The sequence below is a fragment of the Strix uralensis genome, chromosome 1, assembly GCF_047716275.1.
Source record: "Strix uralensis isolate ZFMK-TIS-50842 chromosome 1, bStrUra1, whole genome shotgun sequence".
Classification (NCBI taxonomy): Eukaryota; Metazoa; Chordata; class Aves; order Strigiformes; family Strigidae; genus Strix; species Strix uralensis.
In genome coordinates this window covers 73,717,926-73,745,679 of record NC_133972.1, presented here as the reverse complement: position 1 = coordinate 73,745,679, position 27,754 = coordinate 73,717,926, and the positions used below count along the sequence as shown (strand labels likewise).

At 38.5% G+C, this 27,754-nt stretch overlaps 1 protein-coding gene across 4 annotated transcripts in view; it reads left to right on the top strand.

Moving 5' to 3' along the window:
• The window catches only part of CDKAL1 (CDKAL1 threonylcarbamoyladenosine tRNA methylthiotransferase), a 421,037-nt gene that overhangs the window by 169,804 nt on the left and 223,479 nt on the right, over window positions 1-27,754 (top strand). For all 4 annotated transcript variants that reach the window (XM_074870845.1, XM_074870828.1, XM_074870837.1 and 1 more), the window contains one exon: window positions 12,755-12,858. In XM_074870845.1, the coding sequence (XP_074726946.1) occupies window positions 12,755-12,858 (104 nt within the window). The remainder of the gene's footprint in view (window positions 1-12,754; window positions 12,859-27,754) is intronic.

The window sequence follows — 27,754 nt, the reverse complement described above, 5'->3', positions numbered from 1 at the left end:
GGGGGCAGAGTGGCTGGATGTGATAAGCATATGAGTATACAATTAATGCAGGTAAAATAAGCACATTTTAAGTAGGATTTTTTCTTAGCACTTGTAGCTAAGAACTTTTGTTTGAACATACATTATTCAAAAAAAGTTCCAAAAATATTTGTGGTTGGAAAAATGCCCTCAACCTAGCAACTGAATTTCAAATTCTACAAAAATAAGGATATTCCTGCTGTGAAATGGTGCATAAGATGCAGTGCTTTCTGGTACGTTGTATGAAAGCGGTGCTGAAACACAACCAGCTGAAGTAGACCTGTGTGTTCGCTGTATATTTGTGTAAGGGGAAATGCATCTTTATGAGATTGCTCTGTCTCACAGCTATTAAAAGACTAGGAATGAGATTTTTCAGTGCTAACTGGTTTTGTTTCTTTAGCTGTATTTCAGATTTCCTGGGTGTTTGTGTTTATTACAAAGCCACTTTGCTTTTAGGATATTCAGCTGCATAGGTTGGTTCAGTTATGATACCTTCTGCAAAACAGGACTTGGTATTCTTTATGATTTTAATAAAATGAATTGAATACATAATGCTTACAAGGCTTATGTGGGAAGATATTCTTGGCAAAGCGATAGGTACCTGATTTATGTATATTCTTTTAAATAGCACTTACTGCTAATTATGTCTCATAGAGGTAATATTGCTATACCTAACTCCACTTAGAACTCTGGTATCTGCTGTCTTGCTTCTTTCTTTAGGAGTATCTAGGGTTTATCTTGAGTCTATGTTGGATACTTTATGAATATTGTTGAATATTATATGTTGAATTATTTTCTTATGCAATCAATATATGGATAAAAGTCATGCTTTCTTTTGAAATGAGATTATTAAAGTAATACCATAAATATTCAAAAAATACAGTGGCTTTTTTATGTTAGTCTAGATCAGCTGAATGGCTTTATCTTCCAAAGGGAATAACGCTCTTCTGAAAAGTGAAGCATACAGAGAGACCTATCTCTGTTGATTCTAACGGGACTAGAAACTTGGATTCTACAGTTTGTATAAACTGACTTAAACATGAGCACACATAAAAACTTATTGCACATCTGTTCATTGAGGGACTTTTCTTTGTTGTTTCTACAGTATGTTCAGGGTTTTTCTTCCCCCATCAATTTCTTTTATGTGTGATGCAGCTGTGTTTGCAGAAGAGAGTTGAGGATTCTTAAGTGATTTCAAGTTAAGTGAATTCACAAGTTAAAATGTGGTCAGATATAATTCATAACACAACTGACAAATTTTACCTTTTTTTGATAAGCCTTGTTTATGATTTGTGTTGATTTGAACATTTAAAAAGAATGTGGAGACACACAAATATACTTCACTCAGGGGACTAAATTATGGGCTTTGCCCACTTACTATCTGTATGACTCTATATAAAGGTTAAAGGCATATTGATTAGTGTTGCACATAAGTGAAGGATGGCAGGAAACAGTGCAATTTTAAATGGCAGTTCACAACTCCATGGACATGGAAGAATGCCCATGCACCCACTTTCTCAGTGTCCAGTGTATGGATACTGTGCCCCTTCCCCCATTCATTTATCCTGTGGAGGAACATGGTAAAAGTGGAAAACATAATTTGCATAGAACTTATTTCCTCTGTTGTCATCTCTAAAAAGAGGGAGTTCTAATTGTTTGGGTTTTTTTGGTTTTCGTTGTTTTCTGCGAACTCTTGGCTAGCTGTAGCTCCAGCAGCATGCTTGGGAATATTTTGTTTGTAACTGGCTACTGGCTATCTGCTCCAAAAAATCTGCCATACTTGTATCTTTGTTAATGTTGGCCCTTAAAGTGCTGTGGTGTACTTATGGACAGCATGTGAATATCACTTTAGTATCACACTCTAAATGTGTTTAATAAAAATGGAATGAAAATTATTAAATGTTGATACTGTTTGTGGTATCTTTCACTTAATGTTCTTCTCTGGTTCTCCTTGTAAAGGCCAGACTTGGTCCTTCTCTTCACTGATTTCTCATCTGTCTTTTCTTACCCCTGTAGAGTTGAATCTAAGATTCCTGAAGTGTTCAAAGCATGCTGGGCTTCTTGTCTGTGTGTCTCTTACACATATGTGTGTGCATACTCATCCATGTGGATAGACATAATCCTGGAGCAGAGGAAGTCTTTGGGCTCTAGAAAGGAATAGTGTTCTTGTTGGGTTCCAGTATCTCAAAGAGATGAGGTTACTCTGGTGCAGCCTGTTCCAGTACTTGACGACTGTCATGGTAAAATACTTTCTTAGGTCTAACTGCAGTTTCTTGTATTACAACTTGTGTGCATTGCTTCTAATCCTATGACCTTGAACTTCCAAGAACAGCCTGGCTATGTCTTCACTGTATGCTCCCATCAGCTGTTTGTAGACAGCAGTAAGATCTCCTCATCTGAACAATGAGTAAGTCAGTTCTCTCAGCCTCTCCTTGTATGCCATGTCTCTGAGCCTCCTAATCATCTTGGTGTCTTTCCTGTCAACTTGTTTGTTACTTTATGTCAATGTCTGCCTTGTTCCAGGCAGCTCAAAACTGGACACAGCACTAAAGATGAATTTGACCTTCTTAACAATCAAGGGCGCGCTGCTGACTCGTGTTCAGTTTGTTAGACCCCAAAGTCCTCCTCCACAAAGCTGTTTTCTATCCAGTTAATTCCCTCCGTACCTGCACTTTTGCCTGGGGTTACTCTATCCTGGATGTGGGGCTTCTTTCTTGCCGTTGTTGAACCTCATGAGGTTTCTGTTGGCCCATTTCTCCAGGCTGTTGATATTCCTCTGCATAGCAGCCCTGCCCTTCAGCATGTAAGCTGCTCCCCCCCGCCTTCATCTTGGGATTTGCTGCAGATGCATTACATCCTATGTCATTAATAAATTCAGGAAATAATAGTGACCACAGCATCAGTCCCTGAGGAACACCAACACTAACCAGCCACCAGTTAGACTTTGTGCTGCTGACCACAGCCCAGCAGTCCAGTTTTTAACCCACCTTGTTGTTCACTTCTTCAGTCCATATCACAGCACTTTGGCTTTGAGGATTCTATGGGAGACTGGCAAAGGCCTGCCTAAAATCAAGGTATATGACATCCCCAGCCCTCCCATTCCCACAGGGTCAGTCACCTCTTTGGAGAAGGCAAGGTCAGGTCATGTCTTTTTCTTCAGATAACTCAGCCTCACAAGGAAAATGTCATTTTAACCTGTGTTTATAAAAGCAAACAAACATCTTGTAGTATGATGTCATCAACCTTATTTTTAAAAGCGCTTCTGCAGAGAAATTGTTGGGTGATGCTTACCGAACAAAAGGTTCATGTTCCTTGCTACATTGTCTTGCTGGGTCTGTTCAACAGCCTGTGCAAAACCCTCATCATCCAAAAGGTTGGGTCTTTTTAAGAACATGGTTGAAGTTGAAAAACTGTTTCAAGTCAGCCATTGCTGATTATGTTGTAGCCAGATGTAGCTGTGGAAATAGGAGGAAAACTTCCATTTAAGTGTTGACTAAGGCCTGTAAACAACTGAATTGCTGAGCTACTTTGTGTTTTGTCTGTCCAGTCCTTTTTATTGTTAAGTCTTGCTTTTGATGACTAGAGCTGCTTCTTGTGTATTTTCCAGCCTGTAATGTCTAGAAGACTGTTTAGATCCTGAATCCCCACGGGGTTCTGTGGCCTGTTTTTAATGCTCTGATTTGTGCATTTAATGCTTTAGTCATGGTCTTTCTGATTCTCTTTTTAAATTACTGACCGTAACTATCTGAGTTGCAATGGAGGTGACCAGAAGAAAAATAATAACTATTTTCATTTTCATCAATTTAAGTCTAACCAGATAAAAACTACTTGTATTTGTGCTTAAAAAAGCAAGCAAGCTAGCAAGTTATGTTTTCTGTCAGAGCTGGCAGCATTTGAACTGGAAAAGTTTCAGACTCATCACAGACTTGAGTGGTTATAGAGGAAATCAAAGCATACGAGCACCAGCCAACTAGCTTGGAAGAAAGGCAGACCATGCCAGTCACTGGGACGTGAGGACACCGGAGGAGAGATACAAGCATAATGGTCACTCAGTGCAGGACAACAGGAAAAAGTTACGGAAATGGCAGGAAAAAAAGTAAAATAGAAGCAAAGAGCTGAGGAATCATTAGAAGGGGAGAATTTTAGAGAAGTAAAGAAGATGGAGAAGTTGAGGATCATTAGTTTAGTAACAAAAGGCTACTGTTTCCTGGTTTTCTGCACTGTCACTGTGCTTTAAAATTCTGCAAAATATATTTGAATATATTTAAACAATAACATTATAAAATAATGAAAATAAAATAATTTAGAAATGTTAGTTTACCTAATTATTCAAATTAGTTTCCCTAATTATTCAAAAGTAAGTATTTAACTTGCATTTTCTTAAGAGGTACATGGGCAGAAAGGAAGATGTCTAAAGATAATATGACTGACTCAGCTCTACAGCTGTGTAAAGGGGATCAATTTGGTTTTGAAAATCCCCTTGGAGACTCTTAAAGGCAAACATAAAGCCCCTAGTTTAAGTTTCTATTTTTAAAACAAATCAGTCATTGGATTCTTATAAGAATAACTGTAAATCAGTCCATTAAGTTGCTTGGAAAATCTCAGACGGATTTAGGATTGGGCAATTATGTTGAAATGTGTGGTCTTCTTTCATTTTAAGTTGACAAAGTAGGAGATAATGAAGAGTATGTACTTGAAGCATGTATGTCTCTCTGCTGCACATACACTTCTTTTTTTCAGCAAGACTAACCAATTTATCACAAGACAGAGATGACATTTAAGAGCAGCAACATAGTACTAATTGTAGATAATGCTTAGATCCTTGTCCACATTGGAGCTTTTAATATTTCTACTGCTGCCACAACCAGTAGGACATTTTGGCGCAGAAAGTTTTGTGTAGTCACAATCATTGGGAAGGAATTCTTTCTAGATTGTAAGTGGTGAGTTTGTTTTTATTATGTGCTTATTTCCATTATTTTACCCAGACAATTCAGATCCACTTTCCCACAGACATTTTACAAATACTTTTTTGGAAATTGGTCTGATGGCAATCTCAGATAAATTCTAAATTAAGCCTGGTAGTTTCAGTGCTGCTGAAATGTAACTTTTTTTTCTCCCCCCAGGATGTTTTGACCAGTACAAAAACAATACCTTTTATCCCAAGAATCTGTGTGTTACCTGCTGTATGTTACAGAATTAACTGCAGCCTAATGTTTCCTGTGAGATTTCACCACTCTAAAAGGGTCTGTCCCAAAAGCCATTCAGGAAGTAAAAACAATAGCTCTTATCACAGGCAGTGGTCTACTTTTCAACCATGTTTTCTCTGTGGGTGATTTAGGAGCTGCTAAAGTTGTGAAAATGCATGGTAAATGAAGTGGATTGCTTATAGAGAGACACTTGACTCCCCTTACCCTTCTCCTTCTCCTGGAGATCTGCTGCAATGCTTCATTTCTGAAACAAGTTTAAATGTACTTATCGTCTCTCCCCCCCCCCCCCCCCCCCCGTAGAAATCACAGTTTTAATTTAATCCTTAATATTTTGTTAAAAAAACGTTGAAAGCTGAATTTTTTAAAGCTTATGAAATTGTTTATTATTAATGCAGTGAGGTTTTGCAGCATGCTCTGTATAAGCTATGATAAGTCACCTGCCCCCAGTTGAGTTTTTAAAATAAGATTATACTATTTGATGCTTTAAATACTAAGGCATTTGTCAAGTCACAGCTCTCTAAAACTTTAAAGCAAGCCTCCAAGAATCCTGTCCTCAGAAGTCATTTTCCAATCACTGCTGTTCATTAGGAGGGATCTGAGATAATAGTTGCTTATGCATGCTGAAATAGTGATGTTGGGGTGTTCTGCCACTGCGTCTCTGGGAGTAGCTGTGAGCCGATTTCTAAGTATCTTTTCTGTCTAAGGTTTTTCTGACATAACAGTTTAACACCTTCATTACTGCTATTTGATTGAGCCTAGGAGTAATCACTTTCCAAATATTGTTGCTCTTTATGAAGTGTTGAAAGAATTGATTACTTTCAGTTACAATGCCGTGGCATTTTCTGCTCTGTGCAACCACAGAACCTAGTTTACCTACCTGTGCTATTTCAGCTGAGTCACTTTCTTGATATTAATGATTGTCATTATCTGCCCCCAAAGTTGTGGTCTGTGTAACCAAGCAGCTATTTGGAATTGCTTCTAAAATAACTTAGTCTCTATGAATCATAGAGCTTTAGTTTGAACTGCAGAGAAAAAAAATCATTCCAGTTTCCAGTAAGCATCTAGCAATGCGCCATTTTGGATCAGGGTGGGGAACGCATCCCATGCAGCTTAGCAGTGGAATGTTTTACCTTGTAATATCAATTTAGAATGCTTGAAGGAATTAATTCAAAGAGTTGCAGAACTGTGTGGGCAGAAAAATTAATCAAGAAGTTCTTTAGACAAACATTAGAAAGTACCATTGATGCACTTGATTTTGCTGATGTTAAATCATTGGCCTTAAAGTGAGCAAGTTGAATATATGATGATACAACTGCATAGCTGTGACCTTTGAATCACCTGCACTTGACTGCAGGAATTCAGTTTCACAAAATGCAAATATTTAAAGTACAAAATTATATCATATTACATCTTATCAAACTAACTGAGCTGCCTTCTCTCCAAATTCCTTTTGATTATTAACTAGTGAGACATTACCAAATAAAATGCTGGCTTCTGAGGTCTTCGGAAGAACAAAATTATAATGCACTTTGTTCCCATTTTGCTGAGCATCAAATGGGTTGCAGAATTAAAAAAATAGCATCCCATAGTTGCATCCTACTTTGTGAAAAATGTGTGCAATCCCATACATTGTATAGTGTTTCTTGAAAGGTTGTCCTATTTTCTGCAAAAACATTTTTGAGAGGCTTTTTCTTTTTTAAGTTGGCATTGACCTTTCAGAGCAGTTTCTAAAATAGTTGGCTACAAAATTAATTTCATGGAAGTCCTGGGTTTATCATACAGAAAATGTTGTGACATCGAGCACGTCTGTGTAGCATAGCCCCTGTGGCCGGTGCCCAAGCTCAGTCTGAACAAGCTGGGATACTAGAAACAGTATTTCTGTAATAATGTGGTTTGCTGCTTAGGCTAATTAGCCTTGATGAGAAATAGCTTGCCACTGTTCAAAAGTATTTTAAATCCTGAATCTTTTTAAAGTGAAAACAACCACCCATGCCCCAGATTTTTACAGGAAATTATCTTCCCTGTCATAGTGAAAAGCTTTATTGTAAAATGTGCAAAATTCAGGCAAAAGAACAGTTTACTGAGAAAAAAATCAGGTATATTAGGCATGGTTTTTTTTCTGTAAACTACTTTTTTTTTCCTGATCCATTGCAGTTAAGGTTGACAGAATTCAGAAATTTTGGTACTACAAAGTAGCATTTATAGAGGCAAAATACTAAGAAATATTAGTGGCATTTAACTCTATAAATACAGTATGATATTTAACTATAAATGTAGTATAAAAGCTGCTGTTAGGTTTACAAAACTTTGTATCCTAAGAGGAAAAATATTTGTAAAATTCTACTAGCTCTTGTTTAGGAAGTTGTGACTAGTATCCATCTCCTTTTCACCTGCTGACAGTATATATTTCTGGTATTTCTTTTGCTCAGTTAAGCCTGCAAAGGGAGTTTTCTCTTTATGCACACTACAGAGCATTTTTATCAAAATTACATTCGATAGAAACTCTAAAGATATCCTACAAAACCCTAAATCTCTTCTGTAAATTGTGTTTTGAAACAAGCAAATCACGCTTCCCTTTCAGGAACACCACAGTTTACTAATACAAAATATTCTTGGGCTGGAATTATTGAGGCCTTCTGAGGAAGTCTTGATGGTAGGTGCAGAGAGATGGTGTGAGTGGCTGTAGTGAGCAGTCTTTCTATATTTGTACTGATGTGATGTTCCAGTGATGTTAGGGGCACTGCACTACTGGCAGAATTTTTGTTGTTTTTTTTTTTTTTTAATAGGGCAAGCTTTATTTTGAAGCTGAATCTACAAGCTTGTTAGAACTCATGAGGGCAGATATTAGTGTTTAGACTGAGTTGTGATTAATTTCTGCAAATTTCTAATTTGGGAGAAGACCACCTTAGGACTGCGTTTTGGTTGGATTTTTCTGTTAGTTTGTTTTTCTGGGATTTTTTGGGAGGTTTTTTGGGGTTGTTTTAACAGCTCATTGGGTTGATACCAAGCAAGAATTTACTGGATTATTCAGGAAATTAAGGGGGCAATACCACCCCCCTTCCTCAAAATTAACCACCTGCAGAGCAGCAGGGATCTTTTGTCATATGACACTGTTGCAGCTATTCAGCTCTCCCATCTTGCTCACAGATGTCTGGTCTTGGTCAATCACATTAAATGTGAGTGACTAGCATGCTAATGGGACATCACAGACTGTAATTGAGCTGTTTTCTGATCCTTGAATGAAAGATGTTTTATACTTTTCATATCTGAGGGTAGAATCCTGTCTTCACTAAACTTAGTGGCATGAATCCCATTAAGAGGAACCACGATTTTGCTTCTCATGTTTGTACTCTCATTCTTATCTGCTGCTGAAATCCACTGATTAGTCCCACTGAACGAAAGTCTTTATCTGCTGTGTCATAAGTATTCTTACTCATAATTAGTTCCATCTTGTAAGGAGTAGCCTTTCATGTTAAGTATGTGTTTTATGAGGAATATTACTGTTTTGAAGAGTCTGCTTAATCTAATGCATAACATGAGCACATACTAGCTAAACAATGCAAAGACCACTGTTTCCTATGCCTACATCAAAATTTCAGTCATTTGACCAAAATATTGGTGATGATCAATTTGGTAACATGTTCAAGAAGTGTTTTAATTAGCCATATGGTAGTAAGTTATCTGGGGATAATATTTCACCTTGCTGTGAAATAGTTCTGTGTATTGGGCAGATAGCTGATTAAAGGTTAATAATTCAAAGCAAAAGGTTAATAATTCAGAGTACCTTAATCAATTTAGTATGTTGGAAAATCAGGACTTAATGTTTTTTTGTTCTGGAATCACTACAAAATTTATCCAAAACATGTTGGTAATTACAAACGCAATGACCATTGATAATTATTTCTATAAAGGTCTGTAATGTCTTTGTGCAAAAAAACTTTGACCTGTATTAATACAAACTAACACTTTTAAACCAACTTTAAATGCTTGAAGAAGGCTTCCAGTTTAACACAAAACAAAATACTCTTTTGCAACTACTAGCATGTTGGCTTCTCAGTCCCATATATTTGAGCTTTAGCTGTGATAAAAGCTGATTTTTAAGGAGAGCTTTACCTACTGGGCTGGTTTTAGAGGATCCACTTGCTGGTGAATGCCACTTAGTAAGAGGCAATGCTCAGATTCTCAAAGTTCCCAGCAGCCTTTTTCCACTTGATTGTCTGTGGTCTGAGTATGTGGCAGCATGGATGTATGAATAATTTGTTATGCTGGAAACTTGGTGTAGAGGCTGGCTTACTGCTACAGTTACTTTATTACACTTATGGTTTGGTTTAAATTTATATTTTCAAGAATAGATAATTCTCAAATCTGTGAAAAGTGGTTAGTTCAGCATTGTAACAAGTATTTGAGATCTGCATCCTTTTATTGATCAGCTGTAGCCCAAAAGATTATTTTTTTTTCCCAAGTTGGAATTAACAAATATGTTACAAATAGTATTTAAAAGTTTTATCTTTTTTGGTTTGCTTTCTAAAATTGATACTCTTCTATGTTACATGGAAGTCTGTCTCATTTTGGTTTTGTTATATACTCTTTAAGTACCAAAAAACTCCACCAAACCAAAATTATTTGGTCATCCCACAGTATTTTTATTTCATAGTAGAAATTATGCAGTAGAATTGCTGCAGAAAAGCCTGCCTCTGAATTCCAACTTTCAGCTCCTACCCCAAAATAAATCAACCACCCCCCTGAAGTTGTACTTAAAGACCATAGTAATAAGGCTCTTAGAAGCAATCCCACATAATATTGTGAATATTTGGAGACTAACTTCCCCTTCTTTCTTCGTGCTACTTGCTGCACATTTCAGTTCTCTTTGTGACCAAGTTTATTGCAATACCAGAGAAAGACTGCTGTTACGATCTTTTTTTCAGGTAGCCTAGGACTTAGTTTAAAGATTATTTGCCCAGAAAGCAACTTTGAAGGTGCAGGAGAAACTAGCAGTTTCCACCCGCACTGCTGGAAGAGCTGTGATGGATGCTGACTTCCAGTGCTCCTGCTGGGTCCCTCAGCAGCTGCGGTGCAGTAACCAGCATCTTGCGCTGGTGATCTTCCGTGCTGGCCGGTAACTGTAACATGGGCTTTGACCGGATTGCCTGTGAGGTGCCCTTGTAAAGGTATAGGAGTTTGCCTGCAGTATTTTGCCATCCCAGCATTTTCATTTAGCTCTTTGCAGACCTGAGTATGGGGTGCTGGCAGCAAGGGGCTACAGGGCCCTCTAAGAGGAGAGGCCGGGGCTGATGTTGGTCTCTTTGTTTTCCACTACTTGGCTGTTAGACCACACCCACATGCCATGCCAGGCTACCAAAGGCAAGTTTAGTGTTGCTTTTTAGGACATGACAATATGCGTCACCAATCCATAATGTTATTTTTGTGTAGCTGTGTGGAGGAAGGCTGGTTTAGCTTAGTGAATGATGTAGAGGGGAAGGAGTGTGATGGTGGGATGACTGGATGGGAGCCTGCTTAGAAATGAAGTCTTGGGTTGAATGGAGAGTTGTGCTTTAAAAACAAACAAAAAGAAACAAGAAAAGAAGAAGAAGAAGAGGGAGACATGCCTTGCAACCCTGAAAGAATTGAAGGAGTTTGAAAGAGTCACGGTTGGGAAGCAGGGAGAGAAATGAGTACCCCCTGGGCTGTGAGGGAAAGCCCTTTGTGGCATGCTTTAGATGGCCAGTGACCTAGTAGAGACCACCTTAGTTTGCTAAATAGGTTACACAGATAAAGTGTAAATCAATTATCTGCTTACACTCTGTTGATTTCAAATGCTACTCTTTTAAACATGCTTTAGATCTTCACAATGAAAAGCTTTTGATTTGCAGAAGAAAGGTGAGATACATAAAAATTACTTCACATCTGATGAATAAGTTGTCTTTGGGTGGGAATGAATCACTTATGTGGAGCAGGTAGTAAAGGTTCAGATTTGGGTCTTTTCTGGTTGTAATAGGAGATTGTATATTTCACTGAATGGCAGCTTGATTTCATATACATTTTTCATTCTCATTGCTGCAGTTAAGTAGTATCTTTTAGTTTTCTAATCTAAAATGGATGCTAAAATCTGATGTTTGGGTCTGATAGGCAGGAAGAATAATATCAATAAGACTATGTACAATATACATCATCTAGTCTAGGAGAGAGAATCACAAACTATCTAGATGTCTTCTGGCTGAAAGTAAGACTGTTGGTGGAGCATGTTTCAGGGCCAAGGTGGTGTGCAGGTGCAGGAGAGCACCTGAGAAAATGTTCTGTGCAGTGTTCTGCACTTCCTGATCCACTGCTTCTGCAAGGTATAAGTAGCGTGTGAGGGGAATGTTCGTGAAGGGAAACCTTTAGCGTTGGCAAAGCAGTAGTTACCTAGTCATGGAGCTGCCAGACATTGTAGTGGAAGACAAGGTATATGCAAGTCATAAGCACAGTCCTGTAGCTGGTGACTTCATCAGAACCCACTGCTATCTTTGCCTTTGCATTATTGTTTTGAAAGTTTTATAGTAATACTCCTGTAGTTAGACCATTATCCTTTTCTGGCATCCAAATGCTTTGCTATATTGAAGCTGTGGCTTTTTTGATTGTGAAAATAGACAGAATTTATGTTCTAGTACCCATGTACAAGAGAAACATTTGTATTTGGGTTTTTCGTTTTTGTGGGGTTTTTAGAGGTTTAAATGCTTTAACCTATAAAAAGCTGTAGGGCAATACCAGCTTTATAGAGGGGGGAAAAGGGAAGAAAAGTGCAGCAATCTCTTTTTAACATTCTGCTCATTACATTCGTGGCACTATCAGGATCCAAAGACTAATCCAAGAAAAACATACAATGAGTGGTAGTTTTTGTTTGTTTTGATCTTTCCATCCTTTTAGTTTCAACTAGTCTGCCTTTACTATATTGTCAGGTAAATTAAAAGCATTCGCGTTATTCCTTCAGTTTCTCATGGGAGTTTTTCATTAGCTCCTCAATCTTTTGTGCCACGCTGTCTTTCTAGTTGGTGATTCTGTCTTCATTATGTTATTTGTTTTCTTTATACAAGACAAATGAAAGAAGGAAAACTTAACTCAAATGTGTTTTCAAGAATACACACTATTTTTAAAATGTACTTTTAGTCTTTCAGGACTTTTTCCCTTTATTTCCTTGTTCAGGTTGGACTTCGTATGTAATAGTGGGATTGGAAGCCTTGGAGATTCATCTTTAGTAATGAGCAATTATTAAGCGTGTTATAGCTTTATAAGAATATGTAAATTCCCGCTTTTGGATTTTGCATGTGGTTTCCATTGATCTTTTTTCAACCTTTTATGTAGATGTGAAAGCTACTGTAAGAAGGTAGGAGGACAAAACACTTTTCAAACTGCTTTATTGATTTTTAAAACAGAGTACTCTCTTTTTTGGTCATAGATATAAAAGCTCATTTTTCCAGATGTACTTATTAAATAAAGCTGTGCATATAAAGGCTTTATTGGCGAGAAGCTTAGTATTTTTATTTTCTGAACAGGTGTCTCAACGCATGTACCTATTGCAAAACTAAGCATGCCAGAGGAGATCTAGCAAGTTATCCAATTGAAGAACTAGTGAACAGAGCCAAACAGTCTTTCCAAGGTAAGGAGTTTTATCCCTCCGGTAAAAGTCAGCCTCTGAAGTGTACCAGGTCTTATTTTTGACACATAATGATTGAGATAGGGTATGGCTCCATTACGGTGTTGATGTTCTTAATAGTCAGAACTGTGTCTGGTGGTGCCTTTGCAGTAGAAAGCCATGCTTTCATTGTGTTGTGTGCCACTATTTACAGAATGTAGTCCTACCATAAGGAGTATTTAATTTTGATTTTAGGCTTGCTCAAATGAAGTTCTGTGCAAACATTTTTTTGTGATGACGAGGAAACTGCAATGTTTGGTCATTTTACTCTTATTTCTGGTTTCTTAAAGAAGACAGTAACTTTTTTCATTCAGCGATAAAAGTAAATTTCATGAACCTCCCTAGCCTGTTTAAGGATACATTGCTTTTTCTGCTAATAGATTTCCTGGAGGAGTTCTGGGATGTTTGAGAGTCACGCAAAGCTTATCAGCTTTTAAGTTCAATAGGATATATGTAGTTGTCACATGGATCCAAACATCAAAAGTCCTTCCTGCAGTACAGTAGTCTGTGCCAGTATCTGCCTAAAACGCTTGTACATCTGGTAGTTACAGTAGCTTTATTGTATCTTATTATTTGTTCTTTATATCTAAATTTGGCCTGTGTTTCAAAAATACAGATTTCCAAATAATGCAGTATTCATTTTTCATGCAATCTCTGTCAAGGCACAGGTGTTGTTTTTTGTCTGTGTGCCATGTTGAAGGATTAAATGTACACTAAAAAAATACTGAGGTAATTCAGATGAAGCATCTCCTTTCATCTTTGTATCAAATACTCTGAATCAAAAGTAGAGCAACAAGTACAACATGTGATGTCACATCCTCTGTGCACATGCAAACAGTACATGCATTGGGTTTCACTTGTGGCTCTGAGTGTTGCAACTGTTCTAGTATGAAGTACATCTCCAATGATTCAACATGTTTTTAAATCCATCCTTATTTAGGGATCCATAATGAACCTTATTTAGGTCAGTGATGAACTTCTGGCTATTCCTATAAGTAATATGCAAGGAAGAGTCCTTTCCCTAATCAAAGTCCATGTTCACAAATTCTAAGTTCTATATTATCCATGCAAAGTTCTCACTTAGTATTGTAAATGCCTTTTTCTTTTGCTTTTGTTAAAAGCCAGGCTCCTTTCTTTTCTTCCACGAAGTTTATCTGTAATTGCCACAAAATTTCTCCTATTGCTTAAGTTTGTACAATTAATGCTGTTGTTGCTGAGAGTTGGATTGTCTGTTATGATAGACAGGAATCCTGTCATGTCTCAGATTTCTTGTTTTAGTAGGACAAGTGTCTAAAACTGTATGCATGTTATGAAATGGTCAGTAACTGAAATACAAGATGTATAAATACACTTTATATTTTGGTGGAGAAGCAGTTCAGGAAACATGATTCAGAAAGCTAGAAGTTTTCGGTAGTACAAGACAGGTGATTTTGAAATTGGTAAGTAGTCACTGTGCAGGAGAAGAGCTGCCATTTGGTGGTTATGGTTATTATGTAGTAATTACCAGACACAAGTAAATGCCTGGTGATAGGAAGACATGTAGGTAGAAGAGGAACACTACTTTCTTTTCATTTTATCCAGGTGTTGTAACTCTGAAGTACTTTTATATTCTGAGTAGCATAAGATTAGTGTTATTCTGGTAGCACTATATAGCTGTTGAAATGTTCTAAAGAAACTTTGAACAATTCAGCAAAGGAATATGGTGAAGAGAAGAGATGGGTAATACAGTAAGGATTATGGTCCTACTTTGGGTAACTATGTAAATTTTATTTAGATTTATTATATCTATGGAAAGAAAAAACATTCAGATTTTTCTGTCCTGTTATAGTTGTATGTCCACGCCATGAAGTCCACATTAAATTAACATAAAGATGTATTTGCTTGATATAACAAGAAAGAAAACTCAAGTTATGTTTGTCTTTGCAGACAATAAATGTGAAATTTTGGAAAGTATTTTGAACTTCAAGTATTGTACATTTGGATTGAAAATTCAGTAATTCAATTCATCTGTTGTACTGTGGCCTTTATTATAAATATTGACTCTTTCAAAATGACTTGATTTCTAATGGAAAAACTTGCCCTTAAGCTATTGTTTTGAAATTTCTTGAAGAAATGCTATGACGTGTCTCACAGCAGGCATCTCCAGGGAGTTCTATTCTTATTTGGCCTTACACTAGTACCTTTGTTAGAGGACATAATGAAAGAAGCAAGTACCAAGTTGTAAAATGACAGGCTTTGCCTCCAGCTTTCACATACTTAGAAACAGGCATGAAATAGTCAGATACTTAGGTTGCAGTGTATGGAGAATTTATTACTGCCAGCTTGCTGCAGCTGGGCTGCAGAAACTTCATCAATCCAGAGAAAGACTTAGGCAATTCAAAGTAATTATTAAAGTTCTTGCTGAGTTACTGAGCCACAGTCTCTTCAACAATCACTTCTGTTTTCTCAGAAGTTGTGTTGCTGAAGCTGTAGTGGAAAACACAGAGAGGTACAGATGTGTAATGAAAAGATTTTCCACTTTGAAATTATTCTTGGGAGAACTGAGGTGTCTTAGAAGAACAGCAGCAACGCAGTATGGGATGATTTTGTATAACTGCACGATCAAGTCCTATAAGAGAGACTGATGTTGTTTCCAGTGTTTTGTATGTATATATTCTTACTGTACACAACTTGATAAGCCCCAAAGGTGAGGTGTTTCAATTGTGGAATGCACTGAAAATGGATTAGAAGAGCTGTAATTAAGGATGTTTTGTTACAAGTCCTTAAATCTCAGTGCAAAAAAGCTCTCTCAAATGCTTCATTCAGGTGAGTGCACTTCGGTAAGATTGCAGCTGACATCTAGAAACAGCATTTCTAGCAAGACTATGTTGCCAGAACAGGCTTTAGTGTTGTGATCAGTTACTCCCAATTTTCTTCAGTCACTTCTGTACTGCAACCTCTGGGTAGAATGTCTCTATATAGGAAGTATTTCCAAACTGTAGTATATGCTGCACTACTTGACTGCAACCCATTTCAAGTAGTCAGGTGGACCAGTCTTGGACTGCTAATAGTATGGTAAATAATAGTATGATATCTGTGTGATAGTAGCTGTAAGGTGGTGCCTGACAATCATCACTCTTTGATGTTTGTCTCCAAGATGACTTCTGAAGATTTTGAAACTCTTAGAGCTAAACTTTGACTAAAAAGCCTGTGACTTTATATAACTGCTGTTTTTTTGAGAATTTTGCATACTTTGTGTACGTAAGTAGGTATTTATTTGAGTGTATTTTAGGGTCTAAACCTTTATCTTTTTGGTCAGTTTTGTAAAAACAAAAGTTAATACTCTGCTGAGAGTGGTAACTAGATGACAGCAGATGCCAAAGCTGTAATAATTTACATGCATGTTCAGATTATTTGTATAAGCATAAACTTGATCTAAATCAACTGATTAAAAAGATGGCTGAAATCATCATGATTGAACAAATATCAGCCTATGTCTTGTACTTTTCCAGCCTCTGAAACAAACACTTTCTTTTTTCTTTTTTGTGTTGTATTTTAATATCTTCAATACAATGTGCACAAAAACTAAGTGTGTTTCAGGTTTCTAGTACATGCTGGATACTTTCATAATGGATTGGACTAAGTGTTAAGGTGAACTGAAATTGAGTTTGTTTGCGTACTTTGTATGGGTTTGTCCCTCGTCTGACCTCCATAGTAGTTTTGAAGTTATGAATGACATCAACTTCATTAATTCACAAAAACTCTTCAACAAAATAATCTATCTGAATTTGAAAGTAGACTATTGAGGTTTCAACTTGAATGCTTTTTCTGTAAATTTCAAATTTTAGTAAGTACTTGTATCATTTTTTTTACCTGGACAGCCTTGTCAGATCACATTATATAGCAGGCTTCTATAAGACAGCTCGTAAAGAAAAAGTATTGCAAAATATAGTACAGTGGTCTTTGAGTAGAGAACAAATGTCTACTGTAAGGTTGTTTATGCAAAAAGGTTTTCTACAGCTGATAGTATAGCACTTTCTTTGTGTCATCAACGTAGTGGTATGCTTTTTGCAAACTTTTCTATATTGGGTATTTAGGGAATTGCAGTTGTGAGAGCGCCCTTTCTTTCCTTCCCAAAGCTACTTTATGTATAACAATGTGTTTTTGCTTAGTATATGAAGTGGAAGGCTGGGGTGGCTGCCATTGGTGGACAGTGTTCCAAGGAGACACAAAAGTTAAAAAAGCCTGAGCTTTGAATGTTGTGTGGAGTGGTGTCCTGGGATAGATTTTGCTAAATTACCAAACTTTAAATTGAGTCTTTTTTCCTTTTTTTTTTTTTTAATGGGATTTTAGTGACCATAAAAAGATATATAACTGATAATGCTACCTGGTGATTTGTAAACCCTACATATTGTGAGAGGCTTTCTGGGCAAAGACAGTATGTTATATTGCAAATAAGTTTTGCTGATTCATCAAACTAAGTTAAAAATTTAAATAGTTTTATTAAATTAGCTGTTATTTTATTCTAGTTTAGAATTAAAATCTTCTGCGTGTATCAGTACAAAATACTCTTCTTTAGCATTGTATACCTGTTGCAAATGGCAGGGAATGTATTGCTATTAAGATATACACTGTATAATTACTACTATATAAACTTATTTTATGGTAGCAACCAGGGAGCTCAACTGAAAATCAAGTCCTGTTGGGAAACATTGTTCTTGTATCCTCAAGCTATGTGGAACAATTGCTTCTGGATGAATAATTGCAGTGACAAAATATCATTTATTTTTATTCCACTATTTGCGTGATGGTTCACTGGCATGCATGGTGTTGAATTCTGAATGATGCTTCTGTTAAGGAAATCTTGGACCGAATGTAGCATTACAAAGCAGAGGAGCTATCTAAACGAAGATTCTGAGTCTTGACTTTCGTTAGTTGTCTTTAGCAGTTATCCCTAAGCTTGTAGATATTGAAGTGTTGATAGTTGAAAGAAGATTAATGTTAAATATTTCTGTCTACAAGTATTACTGTAAACAGATGTTTATGCATAATTATAAGAACTGACTTTCTACAATGTGACTGGTTTCCAGAACTTTTCAGATCACTGTGAGCTTTTCTAGGGATCTTTGGTTTTAGTAGATCTGATGAGGTGCTGTCAAGACATTCTGCTTTACGAATTGGTAACTGTTTTTCTTCCTGCACAACTGCCGGTAAGCTCTCTGTATGTTTTCAGAGCAGTTGCCGTTCATGAAAGGACAAACATTAAGTATCGGCAGTGTTTTAGTTTCCCATTAATTGGCAAAAGCAGTACCAAATCAGGATGCTTAGGTTACATCTTCTCTGTACTGGATTTGGTCTTCAGACACGCTGAGAGGGACCAAGTGCCCAGTCACCCAGATGGAGACCTGGGCTGTGTACTCTTGAGTCCTTCTTGGGACAAAACTAAGACTCTAGAGAGAGCTGTTGATGTTTATGCAGGTCTCACCTTGATGCGAGGTAAACACTTACTCTGAGCCTGGACACACACCCAGGAGTGAATTAGCCGTTTTAGTGGTTTCAACATGGCCTTTGTTAATGATCCTAAGTGTGCCCCAAGAAAACTTCCTTAACTAATCTTAATTCCTTGTTCACTAATATTTTTGCCCTCCTAGTGTCAGTGTTGTGTCAAATAAGTATATGTATCTATTATACCCACACTGATGTTTTTCTTCTGTAGCCTAGCAGCATTATCAGAAGTCAAGCATTTCTTGTGCTTCTTTGTACTAAATTTTACTCAGCAATTTCTGCAGCAGTCATGAAAGAAAGCTGACTCTTCTTCCATAGGAGCCATGTGGTGAAGAGACTTTGTTGAGGAACCTGTTGGATAACAAATTCAATACAAAAAAAGCGCACTAGTGTTACCCATTGATGTCTGGGAACTGGGTTTCCATTGTTCATATAAACTAAAATCTTGACAATGTGCAAACTGATACTTGATTTTGTGGCTGTCAATTAATTTCTGTTGGAGTTATGTTTGAAAATGCTTGGAAACTCCCTGAAACTGAGTCTGTGCTCTATGGTTCAAACATAGTTAAAGACTATGACTCCGTTGTAATGACAGATTGGGGTGTGCTTTGTGTGGGAAGGAAAAGGAGAGAAGAACTCTTCATTATATGTATATTCTTAAATACCAAGAAAAACTAAACTACATCATGTTAATGGCAGACAACTAATCAATTAGTTGAGTTCGAGGGTCATGTCTTTTGCAAGTGTTGTTTTGTTGGGTTTAGGGGTTTTTTTATTCATTTGTCTTTTGGAAAGATTGGTAAATCTGCCTCATATAGAACTGAAAAGTTTGCTTCGTTGTTCTTGGAATAAAAAGGTTTGTTTCATTTTGGACTGAATTAAATATTTAGATTAGCTTGAACGTTTTGTTTGGTTTTCAGAGTACCCCTTGGCTTTCAAAATATAGGTCAAGTCTGAAACCAAACATAGCATTTGTGAGTGGGGTGAGTTTTTCTTTTTGTAAAAACAGAGTGGTTTACTGTGGAAAATGTTCACACTGAAGCATTTCACTTTCATTCCATGTGAAATATTTCACCATTTTAAAATTTTGTTAAATTTTTAAAACTTTCTTCCATTTTGAAATTTTGATTATTTTGATACAGAAATGATGCTTGTTCCCCAAAAGCTGAAAGCTAAACTTTAGCAAGTGTCTGTTTCTGTTCAGCAAAAACAGCTTTAGAAAAGCAAATTTTTTGGTGTTATTTACCAGTCATTGCCCAAGGCAGCATAACAAAAAGTGGTGTATAAAATTAAGAAAGTTAAGCTCAAGGGACTTCTCCATGCTGTGTCCTTTATAGCAAAAAGGAACCAGAGATAAAGGAAGGTTTTAACTGTAAATGCAGACCATATCTTTTTCTTTTTTTGCTGCTTTAACCACTAAAGAAAGCTTGAGAGTGAAAAAGCAAAGGTTAGTATGCTTTAAACACCTCCAAAAGGGGTTGTAAAAGCCTAACAAAATTTTATCGTAAGGTGAATGTAATGAAGAAACATGAAACTTTGGTACTGGTTGGCTGTTTCTTGAGTTCTCCCATACTTAAGACACACTATGCATTACCCCATAAAAACCTCAGAAGGAGAAAAACCCCATACTAAATATCTGATATCAGATGGTGTGTTGAAGTTGTAGCATATATTGGCTTCTACTTGCTTTCTTTTAGCAGCAAGAATGACCTTGTACGATATGATGTCTATGCCTGTTATAATTGTTTTTAAACTGTCTTATGGAATGCTTTTCTATCAGAATAGAAAAATTCTTAAAATGCTGAATTTTTGACAGGAATATATTGAATTCAACAACAAAGTTTTGTAGAAAAAGCTGAATGTGTTCCATTTAGCATTGTGTAATGTAATGCTTGAGTCTTCTTTTCCAAAACGCTTTTGCCTCTGTATTTTCTGATTTATAGAATCAAAATTTTCTGACGCATAGATTATAACATGTAAGACAGGAAAATTTTGTATGGAATTCTTTTCTAACAAACATTCTTTACCCTTAAAGAAACCCAGACCCCATGCTATTTTTCAAATTCTTACCAACTGAATTTTTGGGAGAGCAGAATTTTCCATATCACAGATAATCTTGGTTCATACCCAGCTTTGCTATGCATAGTGTTTTCTTATGTTGTTTGTTTGTTCTTTTATTTTGGGGGGAAGGAGGAGAATGGTGACAGTGTTTTTCTAAGATAAACCTCTTCTGTCAGCCTTTTTACTGACTTCTAGGAAAAGTGGGCTTTATTCTAATATTGTTTGTGAAGTATAATTTGAAGTTGCATTCCAGGGAGCTTGGGCTGCTGTATTTGAGACACTTTGATAAACAACTTTCCTTTGTTCTTTTGTGCTTTTTGGCTATAGCTAAAGAGCTAGGTTTTTGTTGTTGTTATTAAGTTTATTAAAATTCTTTCTGTATTGTCTTTTGTGTCTTGTGAATGTTTTAAGTTTTTCCTGCTGACTTTGCTAATGCACAGAATACTTAGGCCAAGATAAATATTTTGGTACCAGTCTGTCATTACTTAAGAGTTATATGGGATAGTGTAATGAATTAGTTTTTCATGGCCCCATATAATCTTTCCTAATGATCCTGAAAGAAAAAGATATAATTAAATTCGGTCAGTAGTGATTAGAAACAATATCTTCAGGTATGTAAAAACTGCTGTGTAACAGATATTTAAACACACATAACCAACATCATACAGCAAAGAGGTACTTAAAAGGATAAAAAGATGTTGTTTCAGTAGTAAATTACAATATTGTAGATATTTTCAAGGTTAATTTGAGTAAGGAAATTAGAAGTTTAGTGAGCTTTCCTCTTGGCTGAGGAAGAAATTCCCCATCATCTTTTTGGTATGTGTTTTTTTAATACAGTCAGGTTTACAACATGTTACAGTTGTTTCTGTTGTCTTCAGCATGTCTTATTGCACAAAAGGTTCCTTTGCATAATTTTTTATTTTACTTGACAAATGCAGTGGCAATTACACAAAATTGTTGGTGTCTATTTTTTTTCCTCATTGTTCTCTCCAGCTTCCTTCGGAGGGGAAGTGGAGAGGGAGGTGCTGATCTCTTCTCCCTGGGATCCAGTACCAGGACACATGGGAATGGCTCAAAGCTGCATCCCTCAGGGGATCTTTGGACTTGACAGGAGGAAACATTTCTTTACTGAGAGGGTGCTCAAACACTGGAACAGGCTTCCTAGAGAGGTGGTCGATGCCCCATGCCGGTCAGCGTTGAAGAGGCATTTGGACAATGCCCTTAATGACAGGCTTTAACTTTTGGTCAGCCGTGAAGTGGTCAGGTCGTTGGACTTGATCCTTGTTGTAGGTCCCTTCCTGCTCTGCTCTGCTCAACTCTACTCTACTCTTCCTCCTCCTTTCCCTACCAGCATGTGCTGAGGAAATTTTTGATTTCTTCTCAGCCCTGCACTAGCAGAAGGGATTGAATGGGTAACCATGTCCCAGCCTAGGCCTGGCTCTGTCACTTTGTGGGAACAAGACATGTACCATCTGTTGGGGGCGAGAGCTGTGGATCATTTGGAGATTATTTGACCACCTGAACAAATTTGCAAAAAGCATGTGGGAACTGTTTTTGAAAGTCTTATGAGCTTATCCAGTTGAGCTGGGTTTCTACAGGATGGCAAAACCCCACATCTATGACACTAGCAAGGCTCGAAGATCAAGCCCTCATTCTGAAGCTAGAAGTGCTCCAGAACTAAATGGTTGCAAATTGTTTTGAGGTGAGTAATACCTATTCATTTCTTCGTGGATTTTTTTTTTCTCCTTGTACTCATTTTTGGAAAAGTCTGAGCCCAAATGTCCCTTGGAATGTCTCAGCCCAAAAGTGCCTTGGAAAAACATGCTAAAACAAAAGAGCCAGAGAACAACAGTATTCCGTCAGAGCGAGGGTCCATCTGGCCCAATACTTGGTCTCCCACGTGGCCAACCATAAATGTCTAAAGGAGAGTACACGAGCAGTGTGTCGTCTACTGCCACGGTCCTGGGGGTGCTCATAGGCCTCAATGGGTGGGACCGACCTCCCCTGGGACCCCCACCCCCACCGTCTCCTGCCAAGGGCCCAGGGGACGTGGTGTCTCAGCTCAGCCCAGGGCCTTCAGTCCCTGCCTGGGTGATGGTGTAGGTGTGCCCGTCACTGCCCCTGTCTCCTGGGTGGGCCTGGGACCTGCTCTGCAGAGAGCTGCTCTCCTGGACGGACCCCTCAGACCCAGGTCAGAGCTGGTCATGCAGAACTATAGGCATGACATAGCATGACTGTTCTTTTCTATTTCCTGTGCGTACCATCAGTTGAATAATGATGAGACTGTTAGTTGCCTGAAATGCCAGGGGGTTTCCAGCTCCAAAAACACTTTGAAGGACATAAATCAGAAAGGTTACAAGTGGAAACAGCATTTTGTTTTTATTTTTACGTTATTTTTCTGAATCCATTTCAGAGCCAATGCTCACAAGCATTATTGCAACATGCATGTGTAGCCAGGAGCAGGCTGATGCATTCTTAAGTTTAGCTTGAAAAAACATCCCTTGTAGTCTGGCAAAGGCAGGTCACAGAGATACAGAAAGTAGCAGCAGGAATACAGGGCAAGCAATCTCTTGTTTTCTGAAGAGTGGGAACTTCAAAAATGAGGATCAGGACTAAACACACACAAAAGAGGAAGAGAGGTGTGGTACCATGGGGTATTTTCCAAAGTAGGACACATTGACGACAAGGATTCTTTTTGTCTCCCAAAACTTGCTCCACTGTGCTTCTTGGCCAGTGATGGATGAAGAACACTCTCGTGCCTGCCCCACGCTTGTATTGCACGCAGGGAGAGCTGGAAAGTGGCAGCTCCGGATGGTGCAGCAAGCCTGGAGCCCTTCCAAGCACGGGCTGTTTTGCACAGGCAAGAACCCCTGGGGAAATGGAGCCAAGGGAAGAGCAGAGCTCACTCATGCTGCAAACTTGCGATGGGAAAGAGAGCCCAAGAGAGCCAGGGCACGAGTGGCACCTTGGAGGTACAAAAGCTGCAGGCAAGAACCTCTCTAAAATGTCCCAGAGGACCCCTGACAAGGGGCTGTGCTTGGTGCTACAGAGGACAAGAAGCAACCCCCCGGGGCCACCCTTGGGGCCCACCCTGGGAGTCTAGAAAGCTTCCTATCCCCAGATGTGGGCCACAAGGGCCACTTTCATGGAACAGGAGCAGCAGGCACCTGGCCAAAATGGCCCAAAGGGACCCTGGCAAGGGGCTGTGTTCAGTGCTGCAGAGGAAGGCAAAAAACCCCCAGGGGCACCTGCTAGCCCACCTTGGGGGAAAAAAATCCTTCCTCCCCCCAGCCGCAGGGCACAAGGGACCATCTTTGTGGTGTGTGAGCAGCAGGCAGTAACCCAGCCAAAATGGACCAGAGGAGCCCTGACAAGTGGTCACGCTCAATGCTGCAGAGGAAGGCGAAAAACCCCTGGGGACCAGTGCCAATCTGCCCCGGGGGAAAATTCCTTCCTGACCCCAGCGCTGGCGATCGGCTACTCCCTGAGCATGTAAGCAAGACCTGCCTCCTCCTCCCACAGGCTGGTCACGCATCCCGGGAGATGCCCAAGACCTATTCTCCCTCAACCTGGAGCCACCTGGGGGGCTTCCAAGAGTGGCAAAAGGCCCCGGCCTGATTGACCTTGGGAGCAAGAATCCTCCCATGCCTGGCAGGACACCGCTGGGTGCTTCAAACCACTGGGACCCCTGGCAGCATCTCTGCATCCTGTTTCTTACGGCTGCCACCCCTGGCTCCACAGGGGATGAGTACGGTGAGCTCTGCAGTGGTGCTCAAGAAGACATTCCCTTGCTCTGGCCGCTAATATCCAGCTGAAAAGGCCTGATAGCCTTGGGCACCTCCAGGTGTTGTTGGTTCTTCTCATCTCCAGATCCTTGTCCAGCTTCTGGTCTTCCTCCGTTAGCCCCCTCCAAGTAATTTCTCTGGCTCCTCGAGGACTTCCTCTCGGATGTTTACAGGCTGCCCTCAAGCCAGCTCCGTCAGCAGCACATGGAGGATGCCACCTTTTATACTTCCCCAGGGCACTGTGACTGCTGCATTGCCAGGTGGTGGCACTGTGACATGATGGGGGTAATGGGGCCCCCATGTGCAGCCGCTTGGCCCAGCACCCTTCGAAGGGGAAGTGGAGAGGGAGGTGCTCATCTCTTATCTCTGGGATGCAGTGATAGGACACGTGGGAATGGCTCAGAGCTGCACCAGGGGAGGTTTAGACTGGACATTAGGAAGCATTTCTTTACTGAGATGCCCCATGCTGGTCAGCATTGAAGAGGCATTTGGACAACACCCTTAATGACAGGCTTTAACTTTTGGTCGGGCAGTTGGACTTGATCATTGTTGTAGGTCCCTTCCAACTCAACTCTTCTATTCTAGCTTACTGCATTCTGAATGTATGCATTAGAATACCCGAGCAGAGATCTGTGTTAGTTCCTTTTATGTGTGGGAAAATATTCATCTTACTGCATAGTTACAGAAATTTTTAGGTAAGTTTGCTTCAAGACGTAAAGTCATATATATTCCATTAGATGGCTGAGCTGAACTCTTTCTTCTGGTCTGACCACAGTTGTTCCTCTTCCTGTCCCCTCCAGAAGTTCTCAAAACTGCATTACAGCAGTGAGTTTCATCCCATTTCAGATACATTTTTACATTAATGCACCTTTTATTTACACCTTTTTTAAAATTTCTCTTTTGTATCTGCTCATTAGTCCTGAAAGATGACAGTACATTTACATTCCTGTTTGTTGTATGGTGACTGAGTTTCCAATGCCAGGTATTCCTGCACCTAGCTTTAGTGAAGACATAATTTCCTCCATTTCATTATGACTTTTGATTAGTGTTAAAATGTATCTGTGTGTTTCTTAAGCCACCCCTTTATTTTAAAAATAATTGCATTTGTTAAAAAAATTGTTTCTCTGCATGTTTTTATTTTGTGTTGCATGTTTTTACTTGGTCCTTTGCAGTTAGAGTTGAAGTCTCCTTCTGAGATGGCCAGATGTGAACCAACTGTTGTAAAAACCATGTAGCCATTCTTGTGCATTTGTAGTGTATTATATATGTAGTCAGTCCACTGCTGTCAGAATGCTGCAAACCTATTGCCCATGCTAGGTGGTAGACTCATGCAGAATAATCGCGGTGCTTTCAAGATCTCTTGCCAAAGGCTGATCGCTCTGCAGTGCACTTGCAGTATGTTTGATGTTGTCATCAAAATATTAAACATACTGATCATCTCTGTGCCCTGTGGCCACAAAGGATTCTGGGATTCACAACATGCCACTGTTTTTCACAGAAATGCTAAGAATTGGCAGAAGGCTCAGTTTTAGTTTAGAATATTAATATTTTCATTAAGGGTGTAGATCATGGCATCTTCTAATTTTATAGTTGCCAAGAACTTTCATGTAATATAATCTTGTTTCCATTTCATTGTAACTGTCAAACTTTAATTGATACTTCTAGTGAAAATCATCTAACTATTTGCAAGAATTATGTTAGGGAAAAGATGTTATTCTAGAGAAGTTTAGAAACAAGAAAAACTCTTCTTACTGAGAAGTTATGGAGGCCTTCATGCCTTAGTGTAGTAGATGCTTTGCCTCAGGTCACTTAAAACTTTGTGCTTGGTTCAAATGGGTTTTGTGGAGACTCAGTGGATATTGACTGTTCGATTTCATAGGCATGCTCCATACCTTCAGGCTGATTTCATGCATTATGTTTTTTTTTTCTCCTCATTGCCAGGTTTGCTGTGATACTAAGCATCAGAAATAAGAAAGAGGAACCTCTTTCTCTTTTGCTCCATGCGTTAATGCCTTCTTCCAGTGCTGATAGAGGTTTTTAGTCCAGTCAGTCTGATTGTCCATGTTGCAGCTTCATATAACAAATATGCCATAACAGTTAATTTGCCGAAAACTCATGTTCATGCCACATTTAGGATACAAATGGATCACACTAGAGTTTGCAAGTATGCAATGTAATGTACAAAACTGTAACTGGGCCCTTCCCTCGCAAGGAAAACCACTTATGTGCTGTTTACTGTCGGTATAGTTGGGATTCTACTGTTCAAGTACTGAGTACCTTTAAAAAAAAAAAAAAAAAAAAAAAAAAGAGGTGGCCCCAAAGGGCTTATAATGTTGTGATGTAAACAACTGAAGAGAAATACAGTAGAATAATACATGATTGCATTCAGGATAAGTGATTGGTCACCGCATTTACTACCAAGATCTTGTCCAGGGTCTTGTATGATATGATGACAAAACTTTGTTGTTTAGGAAAGATTGCAAGAAAGACAATGCAGTAACAAGAAATGGGCATTAATTTGGGGAGGAGCTATCCCCCTAAAATTTTCAAAAATTTATGTTCCCCTAAACATTTTCATCAGGAGTCAAAGTCTGTATGTGCTGGCTTGTGTTTCTGAAAGTAGTAGTTTCTTCTCTATGGGGATTATTATAATAAATTTGAATAGCTTTAAATGGATTCCTTGGATGCTTTGGAATGTTGTTCATGTCATGGTTGTCTGTTCCAAAATATAAAGCCCATTAATGCTGTAATATGAAATAAAATGCATATTTTTTTGAAAATCCAGACAATTGTTTTAGGATGCTGCCTTCTCTGTAAGTTGTTGTCAGAGGTGCATAGGCACTGTCCAGAGGATAACTTGCCAGATACATCGATGCTGTTGCCAAAATTTCTCATAGCATGACCAGATTACCTTTTTGTCTCCATCAAAACTAGTGTTGTAATGTTGCTTTTTTATGAAGTGTTTCTGACTGTGTATGGGTGGTTGTAGCTTAGTGTTGGAAAGAAGAATATAAAATGTATGTGAATGCTTGTTTTGCATGCTTGACTAAGGTTCCTACAGACAACGAGACTCCACTAATCTCTTAGCTTTGGCAGTTTAAAGGACCAGAGAAGTCTGTTTAACAAAGGTTGTAATTTTTTTTTCTTTAACAGAAAAAAAAAAAAGCAAGTTTTGCTCCCATTTGCTCTGTCTTCTCATTCCCTTTTATTGTCCTACTCCAATATTTGCATTTGTGCTGTTTAAATCCTTGAATGACAAGTGATCTGTTTAATTTTGCAGTTTTATGAAAAAAGGTGCATTTTATTTTTGTTTGAAATAAAAGTTTAACACAAAAGCACGAAAGCAGAGATGTATGCTATTAAAAATACTACTTGATCTTCAGCCTTAGGCTATAGTTTCAGCTGTACTGTAAGCAAACACTGCAACTGAAAGAAGTGTTTCTCTGCCATCTTCCCCCCACCCTGCCTTTTCTGTTTTTTCATCCTTTCGTCAGGCCATTGGTTTCTTGCTGGGAGTGAGTTCCATGTAT